We start from the raw sequence: 21063 nt of genomic DNA, 5'->3' as shown, positions 1-21063 counted from the left end.
TTAGGGGTGTACAGCAGTGGGATGTACAGAAGAGGACTGGGGAAACAAAAAAATAAAATGGGGGTCAAAATTCTGAATAAATAAATAAATGAAGTTGGATGTTTCAAACAGTCTTCAGCACAGTACCGTCCACCTAAAACAAAACACACGAATACACATGCATAAACACTCACAGGGAGAGATGAGACCAATGAGGTGTGGTGATGGTGTGTCCATTTATTACACAACACAAAGCACCTACAATAATCCACCCCCTCTTGCGTCAGGCAGTGAAGGATCTCACTTTTTTCACAGTGATTTTAATGTGGACATGTTTAGACAAGGACATCAAACTGCTCTATCTAAATGAACAACAACAACAACAAAAAGAAAACCTACACACAGAAATTCACAGCCAATATCACACACAAAGAAAATAAAGCAGTGTCAACAAACAACAGTAAATTGAGTAAAAAATAGAATTTAATCATTTAAATAGTCTTTCAAAATACAAACATTGATTTGAACTTCTAAATAATAGAACGTTTAGTAGCTATTCTTCATTATAACTGGCAATGTTAAATGTACACTGTGGCTATACAAGGAAATGTGTGAGGTTTGGTAATTTATTGTATTGCTCATTTATATTAATGCGCACGTATGTAATAGTCCCTAAAAATGACTGTATAATTTTAACAGTGACATCGCAAGTGACCCTCTCTCCACCCTAAGCAACCGTACCTTACCTTACCTAATGAAAAATCTACCTTTGCATATATGACCATATTAATACAAAGAAACCATTAACAGCTCTAATTTGACCCTCTATTTGTTTGCAGAAATGTGATTATTGTTTCAAATTTGGCTAGAAAACATCAGATAGCGCAATAAAAGCAAAAGAAGAACATGAACAGCTGTAACTTCTGAAAACAAGACTAAACAGGTGAATCAGAGTCACATTTTGCCAGATATTGCCTGCTCAACGGTGCTAGCTGTTGCTAATACAGCACCTGTGTGTTAGCAGTTTTCAGTTCGACCGTAACAACTGTATGAGACACTTGCCAAATAAACCTTTAAAAGTTATAAAAACTGAATCAACCTTGGACAACTGCAAAACAGCCACTTTAACCAATATCCAATTTTAAGTTGTGTTACATGTGCCTCCACAATTATTTGGCCATCTGGCTTACTCTGCCTCCTGAGGTAGCCCTCTGTAGCCTCAACGGATCTATTGAACCATGTAAATTGATCCCTAAAATAATAAATCAGCCTCAGAAAACACGCAACTGTTTACATTTTAAAAATTAAAACAACTAGCATTCAATAAATCCTGAATGGAAAGCTTCATTTCAATACCAAACCCACAAACAGTGTGTCACAATGTCAATAAAATACCCTTAAATCCTAGAAAGGAAACTGTATGAAAAAGCAAGTTTCAAGTCTTTACAAATTTCAGTACACTGTAAGCTGCACAAATGTCATTGCAATGGGGAATTTATATCACAGCTGCTGGCTTTATTATCATCAACTATAAATTGCATGTTTCTCTTAAATGGAACTGTACATGGCTAAAAGATTAATGGCCCCTTGGCCACTAAGTATTATTTTTAGGGATCTGATTTTGGTATCAGATACTGTAGTTTTGCATTGCATGTAAGCTTACGTTAATGGATCACTTATACGGTTAGTATACAAACCTCCTGCAAAATGAGTACAACTTTCAGGATGTTGCCAGACCGAGTTTCAACATCCAAAAGGAAGATGTTGCATATGTGTCATTTCTTGTTGCCCTGAGCCCATTTCAGGCGCTTACAAGTCTTCAAATCTTGCACTGAAACGTCAGAAATCTTCCACGCAACGTTCTTCACCGCTGCAGAAAATGCAGCAAAATCTCACCATAAGATTATCAATTTTATAGGTTAGTGTTACACATTATAGCCCACCAATGAAACAGGACAGACTGTCATTATGAACACACAGTCCCTGAAGTCAAAAACTGTGGTTCTAGTGGAGGAGGGTAGTATAAAAAAAAGCAGATGAGGCGTATGCATGTTCTTCTCTAGTCACTCTCGTTGCCACACTAGCATTAATGTCGAAGAGTCACATTCTTTCCTGATCTTGGCGTAGCTCATTGGTTTTGACAGCACAGAAACTCATTCGTGTTTGTATGGAAGCCATTTTTCATGTACAAATGGGTTTAACGCACACTTTCTTTACAGTATACAAGAAGAGCGTCAACACCCCTGTGCAACATCACGTTAACATCAAAGGATTCATCAGTGCATCGTCTTACAGTAACTCTAAAGTTGTATAAGTGTATAACTACATAAAACTGTAAGGGATTCAAAGTAACAAAAGTCAGTGCAACCTTTCATCACTGAGATCCAAATCTTTTATTTTCTCAAATGCTCAGTCCATCCACTTTTCGGATGACTCAGCCTCCTCGGTGTGGAGGACAGCAGTGTGGCACACATTTCTGGAGAGATGTTCCTCCGTTCTTAAAGTAAAGTAACTGTAAGGTGATATAATTCTGAATCATTTGACATTTAAGTGACATTGCAGAGGATGTACTCACTTCTGCTGCATGCTGTTTGTATCCAGTCTGTATATACTGTATACCCTTCCGAGTGAAGCGTTATATGGGCACACAATCTACATACGCAGCTTTTCTGGACTATCAATTGCACAACCTTTTATAAAGAATTCTGCACTTGAACCAGAGGCTCTGGACTCCGTTTCTACCCCAAAAGTGCTGCTGCTTCACTCTCTTAAGAGAGCAACAATCTACTCCTCTAGCGAGCCTGACCAAGAGCGGTTTCTACTAGAAGCTAGATTTTTCAAAAATGATCAGCACTTGGGGTCCTAAGAGTGAAGAACGGTTCATATACACAAACAGACGTCTTGCCATTTTTATCCTCTATTTGAACGTGACAATAACCAAGTCATTATATTGCTTTTAACATATTGCAAGTAATTCCTATGATTTGCCTACAACGGCACACTAAGCTATAGTAAATACAAGCACTTCATGTGCGTTTCAATCTGACCCCGTACCGAACCCTTCAGCCTCTCACCAGATATGTTTTTATGGCTTTTCATGAGCAAATGTAGTACTGTAAAATGTTCAAAAGCTGCAGTCTGTTTGTGAGTTCTTAAATGTTGTTCTTCAGTGGTGGAGTAACTGCAGATCAATGCTAGGATGAAACATGCCATGAAATAGTTAAAACAGCGACGTATTCTGGCATTTATGTGAAAATGTTTTCACTCGTGGACCTTGGAGCCTCTCTCTGAAGTTTGGCAGTTACATCCTACTGTACATAGCCAGTTCCCATTTAGAAACAAAAAGAAATAAGGATTTTCTTTCTCAATATATTTTCTTTTCCTCCTGTACCCGAAAGGGGAGAACGATCCTTTCCTCATTTTTCATTTTATAATAAAAGCTTTCCTTTTTCATAAACCACTCATCCGCTCTTGAAGACTAGATCTCTGTTGGGTCTTTCTCTGTATCCTCTTGAATTCTGCTGCTCTGCTCTCTAAGGAGAGTCCATCATGGCTTCAAGCATCTCCAGGAATAGTTTGTGCATGGGTACACCGCCACGAGTCTTGATGCTGTAGAAGGTGGTAAGAGCACGGCCAGCAGTCTGTCGGAGGAGAGGCAATGTTAAAAGGAGACGTCCTGCCCGCTGGGGGTCGTCTGGGCGCCGCTGACATTCCAGCTCCAGCAGTGCCTGGTGGAGGAGGTCCCGCAGCTTCTGCACGGCCTCCATGTCCTCGATGTAAACAGAGTCTGACAGAACAGCGGGGAGCATAGGGTAAGGCTTTGTTAGGGTGTTTCAATCTTCTCAGCTTTTTCACGTAACGAACAGTAAATTACCACAAACAAAAAAAACTAATGGCAGCTTTCATTTACAAAACAAACAGTAGAACTATAAGGGATGTCTACGTAAAGGTTATGAGTGGGGTAAACTTGCCACAGCCACTCAGGCCACATCAAGTGGACGGTGTGTGTGGCTGGGCAGATATGCCTTCCCATTAGAGAGTCTCTGCACCCAACACTGCCAGCAGTACTGTAGTCATGGGCCGTTCTCTGCTGACGCATTATCCTAACACGTTAAAAGGACTGGCCTAAAGACTAAAAAGCTTATTTAATATTTCTACTACTGATGTTACTTGCAGCACCAGTTAGATTAGGACTCATTAACCAAAAGGTTTATTCTAAACAAGTGCAAGAAATTCTCCCAACTGACTTTGTAAACCTAAGTATTAGGTAAAAACTAATGTGATCTCATGACATTAAACACATCCTACTTGAAGGTTCCAATTTCACTTTTTAAAGAAACTGATTTGAAGAGCTGTGGATTCTGTGTTTTGGTCATTTTTGGTAACAGGCCTATGGTGCTGCTGAGTTCCATTGAATGAGGATGGACCATTACAAACACCTGTCATACTAGTCTAATGCAAGTCTACAGTAACACAAACCACAGACAGTCCAAGAATCAATCAACTCTTCTCTAAATCCATCTGAATAAACAAGCTAATAATGTAATCGGTGTTCCCACAAATAATGAATTAGTGGGGGTGAGGAACACTGTCATAAAACTGAGCCAAAATCGACCTAAAACTAGAAATGTTCCACTTATGTCAGCAACACAACCACAGTCCATTTTGTTTTGGTCTGAATATGGTAAACTATGAAAAAACATGTAACACTGAGATGAGTAAATGATCTGCTAAAATAGTGAGCACAATCTATATGTCTCCATCACTGTCTGGTAACAGTCACAGTATGCAGTAAGTACCTGAGTTAGTGAGTGCGATGGCTTTTAGCATGACAAATTCCTCCCGGTCAACGTTTAGTGCCCGGAAACGGCGGGCGAGTTGGCTAATTGCTGCATTAAGCTCCGTCAGTCCGGCAACACGTGACATCTCCTCATCAAGGACAAAATCCTCTGCAAACACCACCTCGTCCTCACAGCCGAGCGAGCGATACGCTACACCCAGTACTAGCACCTCCAGCCACACTGACTGCAGCACAGACATCTGGTCTGCTAGAGACAGCGACAGGAAACCTGCAGGAGAAAAAGACACATCTTTAAATACAGAGGACATATTATTGGGGTCATATAACAGAGTTTTGACTGGATGTATTTTGTCCAGACTAATTCACACATTGTTCAGCCTTAAGAATCAGATTCACACGGGTCGTCCACCATGATTACAGTGACGTTTGTTCTGATTCGCCGAGAGTCGCTAACTGGAACTCTTTCACTGCTGGTATGCCTCGACCACCTCCCCTTCCCTTCTTTATTCTCTGTGCCCCTCTTACCAGGAATGTGTTTGGCCCAGCCGATGATCACAACTAGCTCACGGTCAGCAAGGTCACAAAGGGTGGTGAGCGTACGCTGGGCTGTGTCAGGCTGCAGAGGGTCGGGCATGGCAAATAACTTTTCTGGCTCTGCTACTAGAAGGTGGGACACAATGATGTTGGAGGAACCTATGTAACAAAACAGACACAAAGACGATGGATTAATAGCCGTTTTCTGCACATCCACAGATACAATGATACCTAAAACATAAACTCATGTCGTTATCTCAAGAAAACCATTCTAATCATCACTGCTGTTAAATGTACTGTATCCTCCCAAATGTCCGTATCCTTATTTCAAATGTAGGCTTGAGTCTTCCCAACTGCTTAACTCCACATACTGCATAATTATTTCTATGACAACAGATGCCTTTGTGTAACTCAGGAGCTGCAGTCTTTCAGAAAATTAAAACTAAGTTTTTAATGTGAACCCACTGTCATATATAGTGTATTCATTTAGCGGTTGAACATTTATGATGTAACTAATAGTTGCCACTGAAAAAAAGCAAATTATTGAACAGATCTTAATCTTAACTGCACATATGGGCTATCACAGAACAAAACATCTGACATAAAACTACCTTTTTCACTCTCCTTGGTCAGAGGTAGAGGGGCACTCTGGTATGTTGCATTCTCCACTTCTGGGCGCCTTTTGTACTTCTGCCTGCCGCCTCTGACCCTATCGAGACGAACTCCTACATAGTGAGGAAGATAGATTTTTACCAGTAAGCTTAGGCTAAACATGCCACATTTAAATATATTGCAAGATGGAATATGGAAGACTGGACACAGTTTGTGTAACATCATGAACACTCACCCTCTTTCAGCATGCCTACTTTGAGGCACTTGGTAAAGCGGCATGCCTGGCAAGCCTTTCTGCGCCTTTTGGTGATCTCGCACTCATTTGATGCTGGACAACTGTACTCGATGTTTCCTTCATGGAGGAAGAGAAAATGTCAATTCATACTGCACTGGATAATAAAGCAATAGAAATGTTAGTACATCCTCAAATCTTTATAGCTAGTTTATTATGTGGTATGATTGAAAACAACCTTCTTAGGTTTCATAAAAAGTCTCTGGTCGTTTGAACAATCCAAAGCATCAGTCACACCAAGCTTCCCAAAATACAGACAGCAGATCAGCTCCAAAGGTTTTGTTTACAGACCACCGTGGACTAAATGTGGTAGTTACAGGTACCAAGTGACTGTGTATTGAACCATAACAAAGAACAACACCATGAGGATGAGATGTGGGTTCTTAGTTACTCTTGCCTTCTTTTTTACCCAAGATATTTCAGATTAGAGATAAAGAAAGTCTATTTTATATGACTAGAACCAGAAGCATTAAAGGTAATCTTGTTATGATCCCATATTCAACGCTCTAAACTCCAGCTACACCAAAACTTCACACAGGTGCGATAAACTTCCCGTTATTCTCTCTGAGAAAATATATAGATTATAGACACAACATTAAAACCAGTTACAGGATAACAAGTAAATAACATTGACCATCTTGTGACAATTCAATGTTCTGCTGTCAAACTACTGGACCTGGCATTCATGTGGATGTTACTGAGACATGTAACACCCACCCCATAGCAATGACACATCCCCAGCAGGATACAGCACAAGGTGTTGACCTGGCCTCCAAATCTACTAGATCCCAAACTGATCAAGTATCTGTGTGATGATCCACAGAGGCCCCTCCCCTCAACCCACAGGACCCAAAGACCCCCACTAATTGTGTTTCCAGACACCAGAGGACACCCTCAGAAGGTCCATGTCCATTCTCTGATGAGCCCCAACTGTTTTGGAGGCACAAGGTAGACCTATACAATATTAGGAAGGTGGTCATAATGTTATGCCTGATCGCTGTATGTAAAGGATTCTAGAACAATTTAATTAAATTATTTAAAGACAATTTTTAAAACAAGTGAAATGCAAAATCACAACACTCACCTTGAATGGTTCTCTTAAAGAACGCTTTGCAGGCCTCGCATGACGCTACGCCGTAGTGGTACCCCGATGCCACATCCCCACATACTAGACACAGCCTCTTGGGCAGCGTGCTGAGGGCGTACTTGCATCGTCCTGCTCCATTTCCAGTGGAGCCCTCCTCTGCCCCGTCACCACCCTCATCTTTGAAGTGGCAACGCAGAGCTGGCGTGTACAGCGGCGGGGAGTATCGTTTAGCGCCATCTCCTCTGGTTCCCCCACCTCCGCTTTGAGAAGAGTCTGAGGAGGCCCCGCCTGGGCTCGTCCGACCTCCGCCACCTCCCTCTGGACTGCTCGGTTCTGCCTTTATGTAGACATCTGACCGTCGCTCTCGGGAAGACATGTTGCCTGGAGGGAAACAAAATAGGAGAAGTCAAATAAATAACAAATTAAAATAAATAATGTTGTCGTACCTTATTCGGAATTCTTTTCCCATGTTAGACTTGTTATCTTACCATCTGCTGACGACCAAAATCTCTCTTTTACTACACTTCCGTGGGTCAGGTGTATGCACTCTGACATTTTTAGATTGTTTATGAGTCTATAGTTAGGGTGTCCCATGATGGGCTCCAGTCCCTGACGTCAAGCCTTTATACCGGTGATTGTTGTTTGCAGTCGTGCGTGGGACGTAGGATGGTTTGAGTGTAAACACAGTGACTAGAAGAAATCAGGGTCCATGACATACCTTAATAGAATTCAAATAAATAATGCTGTGAAAAGGTAGAAAGAATGCCTTGCCGTTGTGTGTCTCTGGCAGTCAGTCAAGTTTCAATTCAGATCCATGTCTGTCCAGACTTGTGTTTAACTCTATTTGTTGTGCAAACTGCGAAGAGATTTAATTAAAAGGTATTAAGTTCTAATTAAATCGACATGACCGATTCCAGAGAACTATTTCAAGTCGAGAAACAGAATGCCTCCTCTTAGAGACTATTTTTATTGAGGAGTACAGGGAACTGATAAAGAGCTTCATCACACGGCGCAACAACAATCACCTTAAGGCCAGTATCAGTAAAACCAGTGAGCTTGTGGTGGACTACCAGAGGAACAGGAGTGCAGCTGGCCTGGTTGTCATCCAGGGAGAACACATAATGCCTCTGGGCAACGGCTGTAAAGCCCCACTAATCTTTACTAAACTATTAACCAGTGAGCTTGTTATTACTTCATACTGAGATAATGTTCCTTTTCTTTTTTGGGCCATGGGCTGCGCAAAGCACTTAGATTTTGCATTATCAGCACACATAGATCACAAAAGATCTGCTTATTCTCTTCGGCAGAACTAAGTGCCTGTGTGTCGTTACGCATTTTAAACCATCAAAAACAAACTCACATTTACCAAACCAGCACCGTTCATGCCTCTAATAAAACCATAAAAGTGCCTCGACCACCCTCATTGTGTTGAGTCTTTGTCTGTCACATTTCCAGTCATTAAAATAGCCAAGGTGACTGGATGAAGGTCACTGGGCACGCTTCCTTATACAGACATGTAATTTATGTTCAAGTAAGGCGGCATGAGTACTGCAGTAACCTACAGGCCTGCCAACGACTTTCAGGGATTCTCAACCAAATTACAGCAACATAAACGTTCGATAATTCACGCTTACATTTTTGAATCGAAACACAAGCAGATAAGAGCCCAACACTGAGCTCAATATACTGCACTGCTCATTGCATCCATAACTTCTTAAAAGTGAAGAAATCTATTGTATCGTTTCAGAACCGCATGCTGTATAGTATGCGGTTCACTCTTAACCCATGATAAGCCATTGTCAAGATTGCCACAAATTTGAAAATCGAACGGCAGCAAAGTTTAAATATCCCGATGCAATACACAAAGGCTTTGTGATTAAATTGAAGTCATTCAAAATGATTCCCAAGAGCACAATTTGGAAGAAATAAAAGTGTTTTCAACAAAAAATGAAAAAGGAGATTTCATTTCCTGAGTGAGCGTACACCTCCAACCCCAATGCCAATCTGAAGAGCTAGGTACTCTAAAGTAAATTTGTTTTTATGCTTTTATGCTTCCAGTACTTTAGTCCTATTGCCAAATGTTATTGTGTTGACCGCACACTACATCTTTTACAAATGAGAGAATTATCTCAAAAACAACCACATTTCCTCTACACATAATGTCAAATATGGGCACTTCTGTCTGGTCTCCTGCCTTCGAGCAAATGAACAAAGAGGTGGGAGTACGACAACAGCATTCTGCTCTGTCTAATTCACCACATGGCTGTACAACGTGCATTCTGTATCATAACCATAATAACATCAAAAAGAGTTAATCACTGAACTGTACAGCCAAACTAAAATATGTGCAGCTACAGTTGTAAAGTTTTACAAACAGCACTTCAGTGATGGGAAGAAAGTAATCGAGTAATGTACTGTAGTCAGTGCCATGTGTGTCCCCAGGCTTCAACTCATCAGCAAGTAAATTAAAGTAGAACCTTACTTGAATGATTGTGCTCTTGTCTCAACTTAATAGATCACTGTATAAGGACAGTGAGATGAGATCTCTGTAGCCTGGAAGAGCCTAAACCCAGACCTGTAAGTGACTGACGCACATACTGACAATCGCCTGTAACTAACAAGAAATTTTCCCCCAGTCTTGTTCTTTCATTATTACTGATGATCCATTTGCAGCATCTAAACTTGCAAAATGCTGCAGCATTTTAAATGCATTGTTTGTAATGGTGTCACCGCTCCGATCCCTTGCCCAACCTGTGGGTGTTTGACATAACTGATAAAATGTTCTTCTCTTGGTATTTACTTTACAGTATATATGGAGAGGAGATTAAATAGTGACATTTGCGGGGATTAATGGAACAAGCGATCCGGCCATTAATTTCCTGCTTTATTTACTTTCTCCGTAGCAGATGAAGTCTCTAAACACATTAATTATCAGTCAACACTTTGTGACTTCATGGGATATAATCAATAACTACCCAGTACTGACTCTTGATCTACGCTGTGGACTGCCCAATAGCCATGAATGTGTAGTATTTGATAGATTATCCAGTTGTTGACAAGAGATGTTTTTGATGAAGGACTCAAATCCAAGTACATTTTCACATTACATCACAATCGTCACACACCACCCATCGTTTGTCACTACATGTGAATTAAAATATGTCTTGAAGGCGATCGAAGCTGTTCGATATCAAGCCCATTAACCAGGGTTCAAAAGCTAATGAATGAAAAGAATTGAGGGGGTGTCACATGGCATATATACTATGAGGAAAGCTGAACCAGACTCCCACACAGTGTATAGCATGTGCTTTTCATGCACACCATATGTTATATATGTTACAGTATCATGATGAAATGGAGTGGCAAAATGTTCAAGACCAGAGACAAGCTTGATACCTGCTCCGTGTATACTGAGGTCCTTATCATATTTATTGCTACAGTCGATAACCCAGTCCTATAGTTGCTGGCATACACTTTCTTTGGAGTTTGTCCCCTGTGGATATGAGCACTGTTTGGCAAGCGGTAAGGAGGTCACAGTAAACCTACCCGGTTTAAAGTTTACCTTACCTGGAGTGACTTTGAAAAGATCTGTGAACGGCTCAGTCATCACCCTGTTAACTCAACAATTAACATCGCGAACCCGTTTGTTTTCCTCTCTTTTCTCGGGGTTTAAGCAGACCACCAAGTCCCTTACCATGTGCAACGCTGGCCACTTCGACATCTGCTTTCTTTACCAAATGAGGAACACCAGCTTCAACAACGTTAAAAAGCAGGCGACGGTAGCTCAGTGGTCACTAGCTGCTTCGATTAAAACGAGTTTAACAGTGTGTGCACCGTGACTGGGGTGGTTAAATTGCTCTGTTATTTACTAAACTCGACAACAGAAACGCGCTGTGTGTTTACTGTAAACTAATGCCAGCGTGTTTGAAGCGGCGTTAGCATTAGCAGATACATTATGGTTGCTGTAGGTTAGCTGCACTGAGCTAACTAAGCTAACTGAGCTAACTAGCGTTAATCCTGACAGCCCAGCTCTCCCGGAGCCGAGGTTTATTTTTGTCCCTCTAACCCGGACCAGGCTGCCTCTTACCTGACAGCAGTGACTAGTCCAGCACTTATCCTTAAGTCTCTATCATGGTACAGGCTGGAGAGAGAATCCGCTCCTTGCTATAGCTCGTGTTGGCTGTGTGTTGGGATGGGCCGGACTGGCTTACTGTCTGCTTTCCCTAACAGCTGCTAGATGATAAAGGATGGAGCTAGTGTAGCAGTCAAGCAGCAGTTTAGAAACACTTTAACTTCATTTGACAAAAGCCTGTTTCAATTATCTGGCTAATGGCAAGCATTTGTTTTGATTCCTGTGGGCTTGACGTTTGTACTGGGGATTTAGATTGCTCTTTATAATGGAGGAACATCCCAAATTGTATTTGTTAAAAGATGACCTGGGAAGAATATGGCATTCATAAATGTAAACCTGATAGTGACCAAGTCAATGAGCATAGTTGGAATTATGAATATCAGCATATTATTAGCCATTAATCCAAAATCTCTATACTCTCTCGTTTGTCCTGTCAGAGTCCAAGAGATAAATCGCAAACTTTGACTCTAATTCAAATGATGAGTACTATTATTTTAACAGGCTCCACAAAATGACCTAATTTGTATTGCCACATGCAGCTTTTTGTTTCCCCAACATTGTGGATATTATAACACTGATCCATACCACTATTCCTCTCCTCTGTCCATTACTTGCCCCTCATTTTTCACTTCACAATCATAGCCTACACAACCTTCTTTCATGTTTCCATGCACTACTGCACTATGCTTTCAGACAACAGAGGAACGTGCGTGTGTATGTGGAAGTGTGAGTGAGTGAGAGTGTGTGTGTGTGTGTGTGTGTGTGTGTGTGTGTGTGTGTGCATGCACTGAAGTTGCTGCTTTGCCGCATTTCTTCTTCCATATCACTCCAGCGTTTCCTAATGGTGAAGTTAGTATTGATAATAGCTTACCTGTTTGGTGAACTGGAGTTTAAAGCCAATATATCCCTCGGTCTCTATGGCAGCTCAGTGATGTGCAATTACTGTGGGTTGAAGTCTGTGGCTATCACGACACCTGCAAAGTAAGAAAAAAAGTTCTTCGAGTTTTGTCACTGAACTTGCAGCCAAGCCAAAGCCATTACTTTTCACGTTAACCTTCCATTATCAATTGCAATGGTCCAAGACTGACAAGCAGTCTACACTACGTCCAGCCTAATTATGCCCATGATGTGCGAGAACATGTTGTACCTATTAAATGATTACAAGAATCTTGACGGTAATAACAGCGCTAATCTTAACACATGGCACAGAGAGCATACACTATACAGTGCAGGTACTTTTATTTCTCATATAATGAGGCAGGTGCACCTAAAACTAACAGAAATAAATCTTTTAAAAAATACATAACCCACTGTATCTATTCAGATCTCTGCACGCCGCTCGAGTACCCTCCCCCTTATGCTGCGTGACACACTCCAAAGGTCACAGTCACAGGAATGCTTGAAGGACAGACAGAGAGTAAAGCCAACACCTTGTTTCACAGTCATACAAAGTCATAAGCTGAAGTTTGGTGATAACTCTTTGTAAATAATTAAAAAGGCTACTTTTGATTTCAAACTATACATGAAACATTGTTTCAGTTCATTGTTAAAATAGAAATATGACTCTGGATTTGGACATTAAATGACTTGGGCAAGAGGAGTTTTTAAAGCAATTTCAACCTTGAGCAACGACATTGCAATATGTGGTAACAAAGTAGGATGCTTTGCTCACATGATTTGGAAGTGATAAGATATGACAACTTCATTCAAGTGACGTTTCAGTGAGCAAAGATTGGCTGCTGGCATAAATTCAACTTTAGTTAATTGGAATAAATGTAAATCTGACTGCACTCTGACTAAAAAGTCAAGCATCGTAGGTGGTTTAGAGCTTTCTTATTATCTGCCAGGGGCAGCCAGTGGTCTCTGTCGCTGACAATGCATCACACAGACTGTGAACTCAGTTTGAGGGTTTTAAATGCGGCGCACCGTGGAGGCGCCGAGAACAGCACCCAGGGGTGACCTTGCCTACTGATCTCGTACCGGTGAAAGGTTAATTGCCAAAGTGGATTACGCTTCAAGATCAGTGATCTCAATCCTGGTCTAGTAGGCTCGGTGACTTGGGCTACATAGTTCAGTGTGTTAAAGCGGAGAGAAGTATAACTCCGGGAGATTAAAATGCATAGCGGAAAAAAAAGTGTGAACAGTTGAAGAAGAGCCCGGTGCTGTCTGTCCATGCAGGACTTGCATTTTAAGTAAGGACATGCGGTGAGACACAGCAGGACAATTATCCTCCGCACCTGATTTAAACATGGTCCTGCGATGTTCATTTTCATCCAGTTTATTGGGACATGCTCGGTGGGTTTCTGGGTGACTGGAGCGTTAACCATTGCGCGAAGGATTTATTAAGATGTGAATTAGTCTTGTGAGGTCACATATAAGTGGGCTGTAAGCTGGACAAGGGACATGTGTTGCAAATTATTACACAATGTAGGCTGCAAACTATTTATTCAGCGACCGGTGGCCCCTACCCCCAATACCAGGCAGAACTTACAGCTCTGCCTGACGAACCGTGCATGCACATCAGGCTACAGTTGAGACAGCTGTCATGTCTGAAAAAGGGATTAATAGTAGCCTAAACCCACTATGTGCTCAAGCTCTGCTGTGCAGACTGAAAAAAATACACTTACCGGGAAATGCAAAAACATCGCAGGGTTGCCTTTTAATCTGGAGTCAGGCAAGTCTTTGCGGCTGGCAGGTCCACTGTCGGTTGAACTGATTTAATGGCGCCGTCGGAGCCTCTCCGCGTCTCTCACATCGCATCACGACGCTACCGTGTAGTGGGGTGCTAACGACGACCGGAGACACGGTGTCTCACCCGGCTGTTCGGTTCCGTACACCGCTGTTACAAATTCCAGCCCTCGTCTTCCACAACTGAGGTTGTATTTGAGTATCAGCGTTAAGACTTCAAATAGAAAAAAAGAACATCCGGTGAGGAAAAATTCACAATAAAGCTTAGCCCACTCACGAGCCATTTCGGGTTTTCTCAAGCTGCACAGCTCTTAAAAGAAAATGTTAACCTACTGTTAAAGAGTTATCCTTGACTGCGCGATTACGCCTCACAATCCTCAGAAAAATACAACATCTTGTATTTTCTTAAAAAGTCACAGTTTTATTTTACCAAGCCAGGGCAGTGCAACTTCCGGGTTTGTCTCTAGCTTTCTGGCGCTGGTTTGACGCAGTCAGTGACGTCTCTGGATCCCGTGCCTCCCTCTCCGTCCTCTGCCTCGATTTGCGTCCGCTGTGTCTCCGTTACGTCCGTACGAGACTTCCATCGGCGTCATCAGCATTACAACAAGGGCCTGCGACTCGTGAAAAAAATATGACCCAGTCCACGTTAATCCTAATGTGGCCCAGGTACATTCACTTAGAGAGTGCTGATTTCAGATCAGCCGCCCACAAAACTGCTGCGTTGGGGAAAAAAGCCTGGGATGATCTCGTAGTAGCAAACCTTGTTAAAATGAAGTTCATATATTAGGCTACTTGACTTATACGTCTAAATGTAAGCTTTATCACATATTTGTCCAATAATAGTTTTTTAAAGTAATATAGTTTAAACCCCATTAAATCTGCGATTTTCTTTTAATATAGGAGTAACCAATAAACGCAAGTTTTATTATTATTGCTATTTTATATGTAAGTGACTGCTGCACAAAGACCAGGCTGCATGACTTTCTTAGCACACCTCTATGGAAAATGTAGTCATGTTGTCGATCTCGTGACACTGACCCGGCTCTCTCGCCACTACACTGTCTGGACAGTGGCCAAAGAAGAGGAGATCAGGAGATCAGCGCAATGGGATGAGAAAGGGGAATAATTAAGGGATAGTAGATGCTGTTGTCCGCAGTGTTTGCACCGCGTATTATTTGGAACATGCTGGTCAAATAGCTGCGCTATTTTCTTTAACCTTGTCGGCAATTCAGTGATTTTTTATGTCCAACTTTGAAGCCTCCTCCTCCTCCTCGTTGAAACAGGCTGCCCATGCGCTCTGCAAAATGCCTAGTAACAGCTGACACTGAGGGAGGCGAGGAGTGGTCACTGAAGAGTTCAGCTTGTCCCCCGAATTAGAAGAAAAAAAAATAATATGGAAGAAAATCGGGGAAGAAAATGAAATGTAGTTGCACAATCCAGCTTTAATTATAGACCAGTGAGCGTCAACCTAGTTTGAACCAGTAGCCCTGACAATCTGTGTCAGGGGTGCAGGACAGTAGTCTTGATGTGGTCACATGTGTGCAGCTAGTTTCTGTTGCGCGCATGAGAGGAAAAAGTGACGGCAGTGTCACTGCGACCTTGAAGCAAGGTCATTCCGTCTCTGCTGCAGACGCTGCAATTCTGCGGGGCTGCATCTCACTGGTGCAGAGTCTGCATTATCCGGTTGGAGGCGAAACCGGCCGTGCTACTGTATATTAATTAGATTAACACTTAAAAGAAACAGGGGGACCGATTCTGGTTTTCCGATTTGCTGCGTTACGTTCAGTGTGCATCTGTTTGACAAGGGACGGAGCGCGATCGCTGCAATGTGCTGAATGCGTGAGGCGTGGAAACGTAAAAAACCACAGTAAACGGCAGCTGGGGTCCCCGCGCTGCTCCAAAAAGCAGGTCCCGACCTCAGACAGGTGTCAGCTGATAGGCTACATAAATACCAAGAGGACATTGTCCCTGCAGCACACAAAAAAGCACTGGGCACTGCATCACTGAGTCACAGATAACACGGCCGATAGAAATCAGCCTCCACCTATAATATAAACACCTTCATCAGAATGTGACCATTATTATTCTGGGATGCACTAGACTGAATGCACAGATGATGTCAAGGATTTGACTAAACAGTATGCTGAGGTTCACTTGCTGTGGTTCACTTGTTCCTGAGGGCACATATGCAAACATGAGCACAAAATAGCATGGTATGTGTTCAAGTTTTGTATGTTATGTTACTGAGCAAAATGCGCTTATTGAGGAGCAGCACTGGGGTTTATCTCCAAATGGCTATGTCCAATATAGATAAGATACGTCCAGTGTTATCGAAATAACACAGGTGGGCTTTAATTGAGGTGAAATGTCCCTTTAAATCCAGGTCAGGAGCGATACCTTATAGAGCAACGAGCACTGCCCCATCATTCGCCCTCTAGCGACGGTACGACGAAGCTGCAGCGGCGGTGCTGATGACGTTAGAGCGGCAGCGGGTGTCCTCCACTAAAAGGTCACCCGCTGTCATTGAACATCATCTCCCGACTTCCCGATTGCAATACCAGAACGCTGCCTTTTCCTTTTGCATGTGCTGCATGGAATCGGTGTCCGGTTTCCTAAAGGCCTGTTAGACACTCGGCGTTTCTGCTCCTTTAAGAGGGGTTTTGCTTGCTCACCACGCAAACGTGAGGTCAGAAGGACGTAATGCAGGATGCAGATTGTCTCATTTTAAATAATCCAAATAATAACTCACTTAAATAGAGCCGAGATTTCAATTTAAAACGAGACACAGGGAAGAATACTACAACTGTTGGACACCTACCGTGTGTGCCATCTGCTGGAGAGGAGAAAATAGGGGATAAATCTATAAATAAGTGAAAACGTCTTGATATTCTGTGACATAAACACACATCAGCCTTCTGTTCAAAATGGAAATACAGGCAACAAAGGAATTGCAGGCCCACTCCGCGCCGGTGCAGTGTTTGTCCTTGGTGCCATTTCCAGATTGAAACAAGCTAGGGTTTCCAGCAGAGTATCACTTACATGAATCAACTGAAGAGGTACAGCACATGCTACAAGGGCTTCGCTGACGCCTTGAAGGGCATTTATATGGGTCCTCCATAGTTAAGTGGGCAATTCAGATCTCGCAACTCATGTCCAGCTTTTCTCCATCAACCAAATATAGTGTACACTGAGTATTGAACCCATCCTCTCATACAGTACAAGGAATGAGGCACTTTTCTGCCTTATTCTAATCTGCCAAAAACAGAAGAGTGATTCTTAAAATGCTTCTTTATTTTTCTCTCTTTGAGGTGTGTGTTTTTTTGTTTTGTTTTTAAAAAAAATGGAAATCTCCTTGTTTTCACTGTAAATCTGTAAATTAGCCTACTTAAATAAGACTGAAGAGATTTTACTTGACAATAAGAAGAAACTCAAGCTGATGCCAACAAGTGGCACATTTTCTCTACTCACGGGAGCAAACATGAGGAATCTGAATGAACAAATGGCCTTCGTGACGGGTTCAGTGGCAACTGTATATTGAGCTTGTTTTAGCAGTGCAAACAGCCTGTTATTTCGGTCGCTATGTTTTTGGGAAGTTTATATATTTCCCTCTACTTGTTGAGTAGAAAGGTAATGTAAATGAGGGAGAGAGAGACAGAGATGGGAAATGAGCTTTATTGATCACATGCACAGAATTTAACGGTCTCGTTGTCTTAAATTGATTGCAGGTATAATATAAGAGAACTTAAGGCAGATTTACACACATAATGTGGACAGAACAGTTATCTGCAATACAAGATAAAGTTGGTGTGTAAACGTGAGTTGGGTAAATCTGCATCTATCTATTTATACATATAGCAGTAAGTTTACATTTGAAGTATTTTCCATCTGCAATAAATTGAAAATGCAAGTTCTGCACACGTCTTGTTGCTAGTTCCTGGTTTTGAGTGGCTGTCACTGTAGAGACTCTCCTCACTCGACACCTCCATTCTAACTTCCACAGGTCAGCAACAGAGAGCGTCCTGACCTACTGCTGCACTGTGTGCTTCAGCAGCTGTACAGAGGAGAACATTTAATTCCTGTGATATGACAGGAGCTCTAGGAGGTCACTGCATTTGAAATATTGACTCGGATGAACTGATCAGAATTTGATGGACGAAGGACCTAATTAAACATGTGGTAGCTGAGGAAGGCTTTGATGGGATTTATTTTGTTTGTTTTTGGATCAAATGTCATAGATAAGAGACAAAACTTGAGACCTTGAGAGATTTGAGTGCACACTATTTACTAGACATACATTTCGTCATTTTACACAAAGAAACCCTTAAATGCTGAGTCCTCCTGTTTCAGATGTTCCAAAGTGAGATAAAATGGATGTCAAAGGAAATCAGAGTAACATAGTTTTTTTGATGTATAGTTTGTGTCAAGTCTGTGACCCACTGACAGAACATTTGGTACCTGAACATTTAGTTTCTTCTTTGGGCATTTTCGTCGAGGTCTCCGGAGCAGCTGTCCTCAGTTGTTCTCCTCTGTCTTCTTTCAGCAGGTAAAATACTTGGACGATTTTAAATGTGGTGACAGACTCAGCCAGTCAGACGTCTACTTACTAGTTGTATGTTTTTGAAGTTTGGCCCTAACCTGTTTCATCCCAAATTTTTCCCTGCAAAATAAGTGCATGTATCTCATACTTTAGACCTCCCTAGTACATAAAATGTATGATTTTTTAAATTTGATGTTGATTATGTTAGTGATATACTGCAACAATTGTTGCATTTATTGTTTTTTTTTTTTATTGCATTTTAGGGTTTTGTTTTCATTTGAGCATTTCCCTTTATTGCGCTGCAGGGTGTCAACCTCTTGGGCATCTTCTTATTCAGCTTGGTAGTCTACTGTGGGGGAATCACTAGTATCAAGTGATATTGTACCTCCCTTAGGGGTTTGGGGTTGTGTAAAAAAAATAAAAAAATAAAAAAAATAAACTAATACAGAATAAACACTTAAAACCTATCCTATCATAACTGGCATGACTATGTTTCATGCAAGCAGCAACAAATGTTGCCATGCTTATATTTACTCTTCTTATGACCAAAAAATGCACAAAGGCATATAGTTCACATCATATATCAGTAGTAGACCCTCTTAAGTATGCATGTTGAAAATATTTTCGTTATACCATTACATTAAGGTATTTTACCTACTTCCTCTCGTAAAAGTTTGACATTTCCTTCCAGAGGTGCAGGCCGTAAGTAAAGAGGCCTAGTGATGTGACCATTCACACTACCTACATGATATTGATGTAAGTTATAGGAGACACCCTATTCTTTCATTTTAAAACTTTAATTAGTTACCCAAAGTCAAATTTAAGTTAAAAAATGTTAAAAAAAAAAAAAAAAAAAAAAAAAAAAAAAGCTATATGCTATGCTATATGTTTCCAAGAATGATTATTTGAAGTACCCTCTTAATGTTTTGAAAGCCAAAGCCAAGCCAATGTCCGAGCACGAGCAAGTTTAAGCAGTGGTACAAACTCTCAGTGTTCACTAGGGAAGAAGGAGGGTCTGAATATGTCTAAATATACATGTTTATGAGCACGTGTGGAAAAAACAAACAAAGGAAGTAAATAATTTACTTCTCCTGTAACTGGTTTTAATGTTGTGTCTATAGTCTATGTATTTTCAGAGAGAATAACGGGAAGTTTATCGCACCTGGGTGAAGTTTTGGTGTAGCTGGAGTTTAGAGCGTTGAATATGGGATCATAACAAGATTACCTTTAATGCTTCTGGTTCTAGTCATATAAAATAGACTTTCTTTATCTCTAATCTGAAATATCTTGGGTAAAAAAGAAGGCAAGAGTAACTAGGAACCCACATCTCATCCTCATGGTGTTGTTCTTTGTTATGGTTCAATAAACAGTCACTCGGTACCTGTAACTACCACATTTAGTCCACGGTGGTCTGTAAACAAAACCTTTGGAGCTGATCTGCTGTCTGTATTTTGGGAAGCTTGGTGTTTGGCTGGTGTGACTGATGCTTTGGATTGTACAAACGACGAGAGACTTTTTATGAAACCTAAGAAGGTTGTTTTCAATCATACCACATAATAAACTAGCTATAAACATTTGAGGATGTACTAACATTTCTATTGCTTTATTATCCAGTGCAGTATGAATTGACATTTTCTCTTCCTCCATGAAGGAAACATTGAGTACAGTTGTCCAGCATCAAATGAGTGCGAGATCACCAAAAGGTCGATATTATAACGAACATGATAATGTTGATTGGTGTATAACACATTCAACATGTGTATACTATGCACATATTTATACATTTATACCTACTTAATGCTAATACGCTGCTGTTTTCATCCTTGCTTTGGTGTTGTTGAGGTTATTTGCTTTTCTTGGATCTTTGTTAGATTTATTGTTTATCCTCTTGTTTGTTCCCTTTCATGTACCTCAGTTTTAGAAGGTGTATGTCTAATGTTATGCAATCAATTAATAAAATGTACTGAAGCTGTGAAACACAAATATCATGGTTTTAATTATCTATAGGAAAGTTATAGTATGTCCAAAAAATTAACTACAGCTTGGTGTTTGGCTGGTTTCATAGTGTTTGGTGTTTGGCTGGTTTCTTTCATAGTAATATATGTGTATTGGGCTAAATGAACTTAGATAAATATTATAAATATAAATATGTTTTTTTCTAGTACGTAATAAACCAAGACATTACAAGCAACAAGCGACTTAAAGTCAATTAAAAATACAGATTGCATTTCCCTATAGGACAAATCAATGAATTTAACGTCACTGCAAGTGTAAAAAATAAAAATAATAATAATAATAACAATAATAATAATAATAATAATAAATTTGAACCAAAAAGTTAACTAGCTTTTTATGTCAGATGGTTGAGGATGTGCTATTTATTAATTCAACATGTCATGTT

At 40.9% G+C, this 21063-nt stretch overlaps 1 protein-coding gene across 2 annotated transcripts; it reads right to left on the bottom strand.

The window, feature by feature from the left end:
* Positions 1–196: 196 nt before the first annotated feature.
* Positions 197–14298, bottom strand: esrra (estrogen-related receptor alpha). 2 transcript variants are annotated; one of them, XM_047606443.1, is made up of 8 exons: positions 14065–14298; positions 12309–12411; positions 7303–7686; positions 6162–6278; positions 5926–6039; positions 5306–5473; positions 4779–5048; positions 197–3766 (listed from the first exon to the last, which is right to left on the bottom strand). In XM_047606443.1, exons 3-8 carry the CDS (start codon positions 7679–7681, stop codon positions 3513–3515), a joined length of 1302 nt encoding a protein of 433 aa, XP_047462399.1. In that variant the 5' UTR covers positions 7682–7686; positions 12309–12411; positions 14065–14298; the 3' UTR covers positions 197–3512. The 2 variants fall into 2 exon arrangements, with proteins under 2 accessions (XP_047462399.1, XP_047462400.1); XM_047606444.1 differs by lacking the exons at positions 12309–12411; positions 14065–14298 and adding an exon at positions 11393–11546.
* Positions 14299–21063: the final 6765 nt, after the last annotated feature.

This window comes from Mugil cephalus, chromosome 15 (assembly GCF_022458985.1).
Source record: "Mugil cephalus isolate CIBA_MC_2020 chromosome 15, CIBA_Mcephalus_1.1, whole genome shotgun sequence".
Classification (NCBI taxonomy): Eukaryota; Metazoa; Chordata; class Actinopteri; order Mugiliformes; family Mugilidae; genus Mugil; species Mugil cephalus.
Note: the sequence above shows the minus strand (reverse complement) of the source record. Positions and strands in the feature narration are given on the sequence as shown.

Coding starts and splice junctions, on each gene's coding strand:
- esrra (XM_047606443.1), bottom strand. CDS start 7,681: ATGTCTTCCCGAGAGCGACGGTCAGATGTCTACATAAAGGCAGAACCG. Junction 6,279..7,302: donor CTTTAAGAGAACCATTCAAG/GTGAGTGTTGTG, acceptor TCCTCCATGAAG/GAAACATCGAGTACAGTTGT. Junction 5,474..5,925: donor GACCAAGGAGAGTGAAAAAG/GTAGTTTTATGT, acceptor TTTGTTACATAG/GTTCCTCCAACATCATTGTG.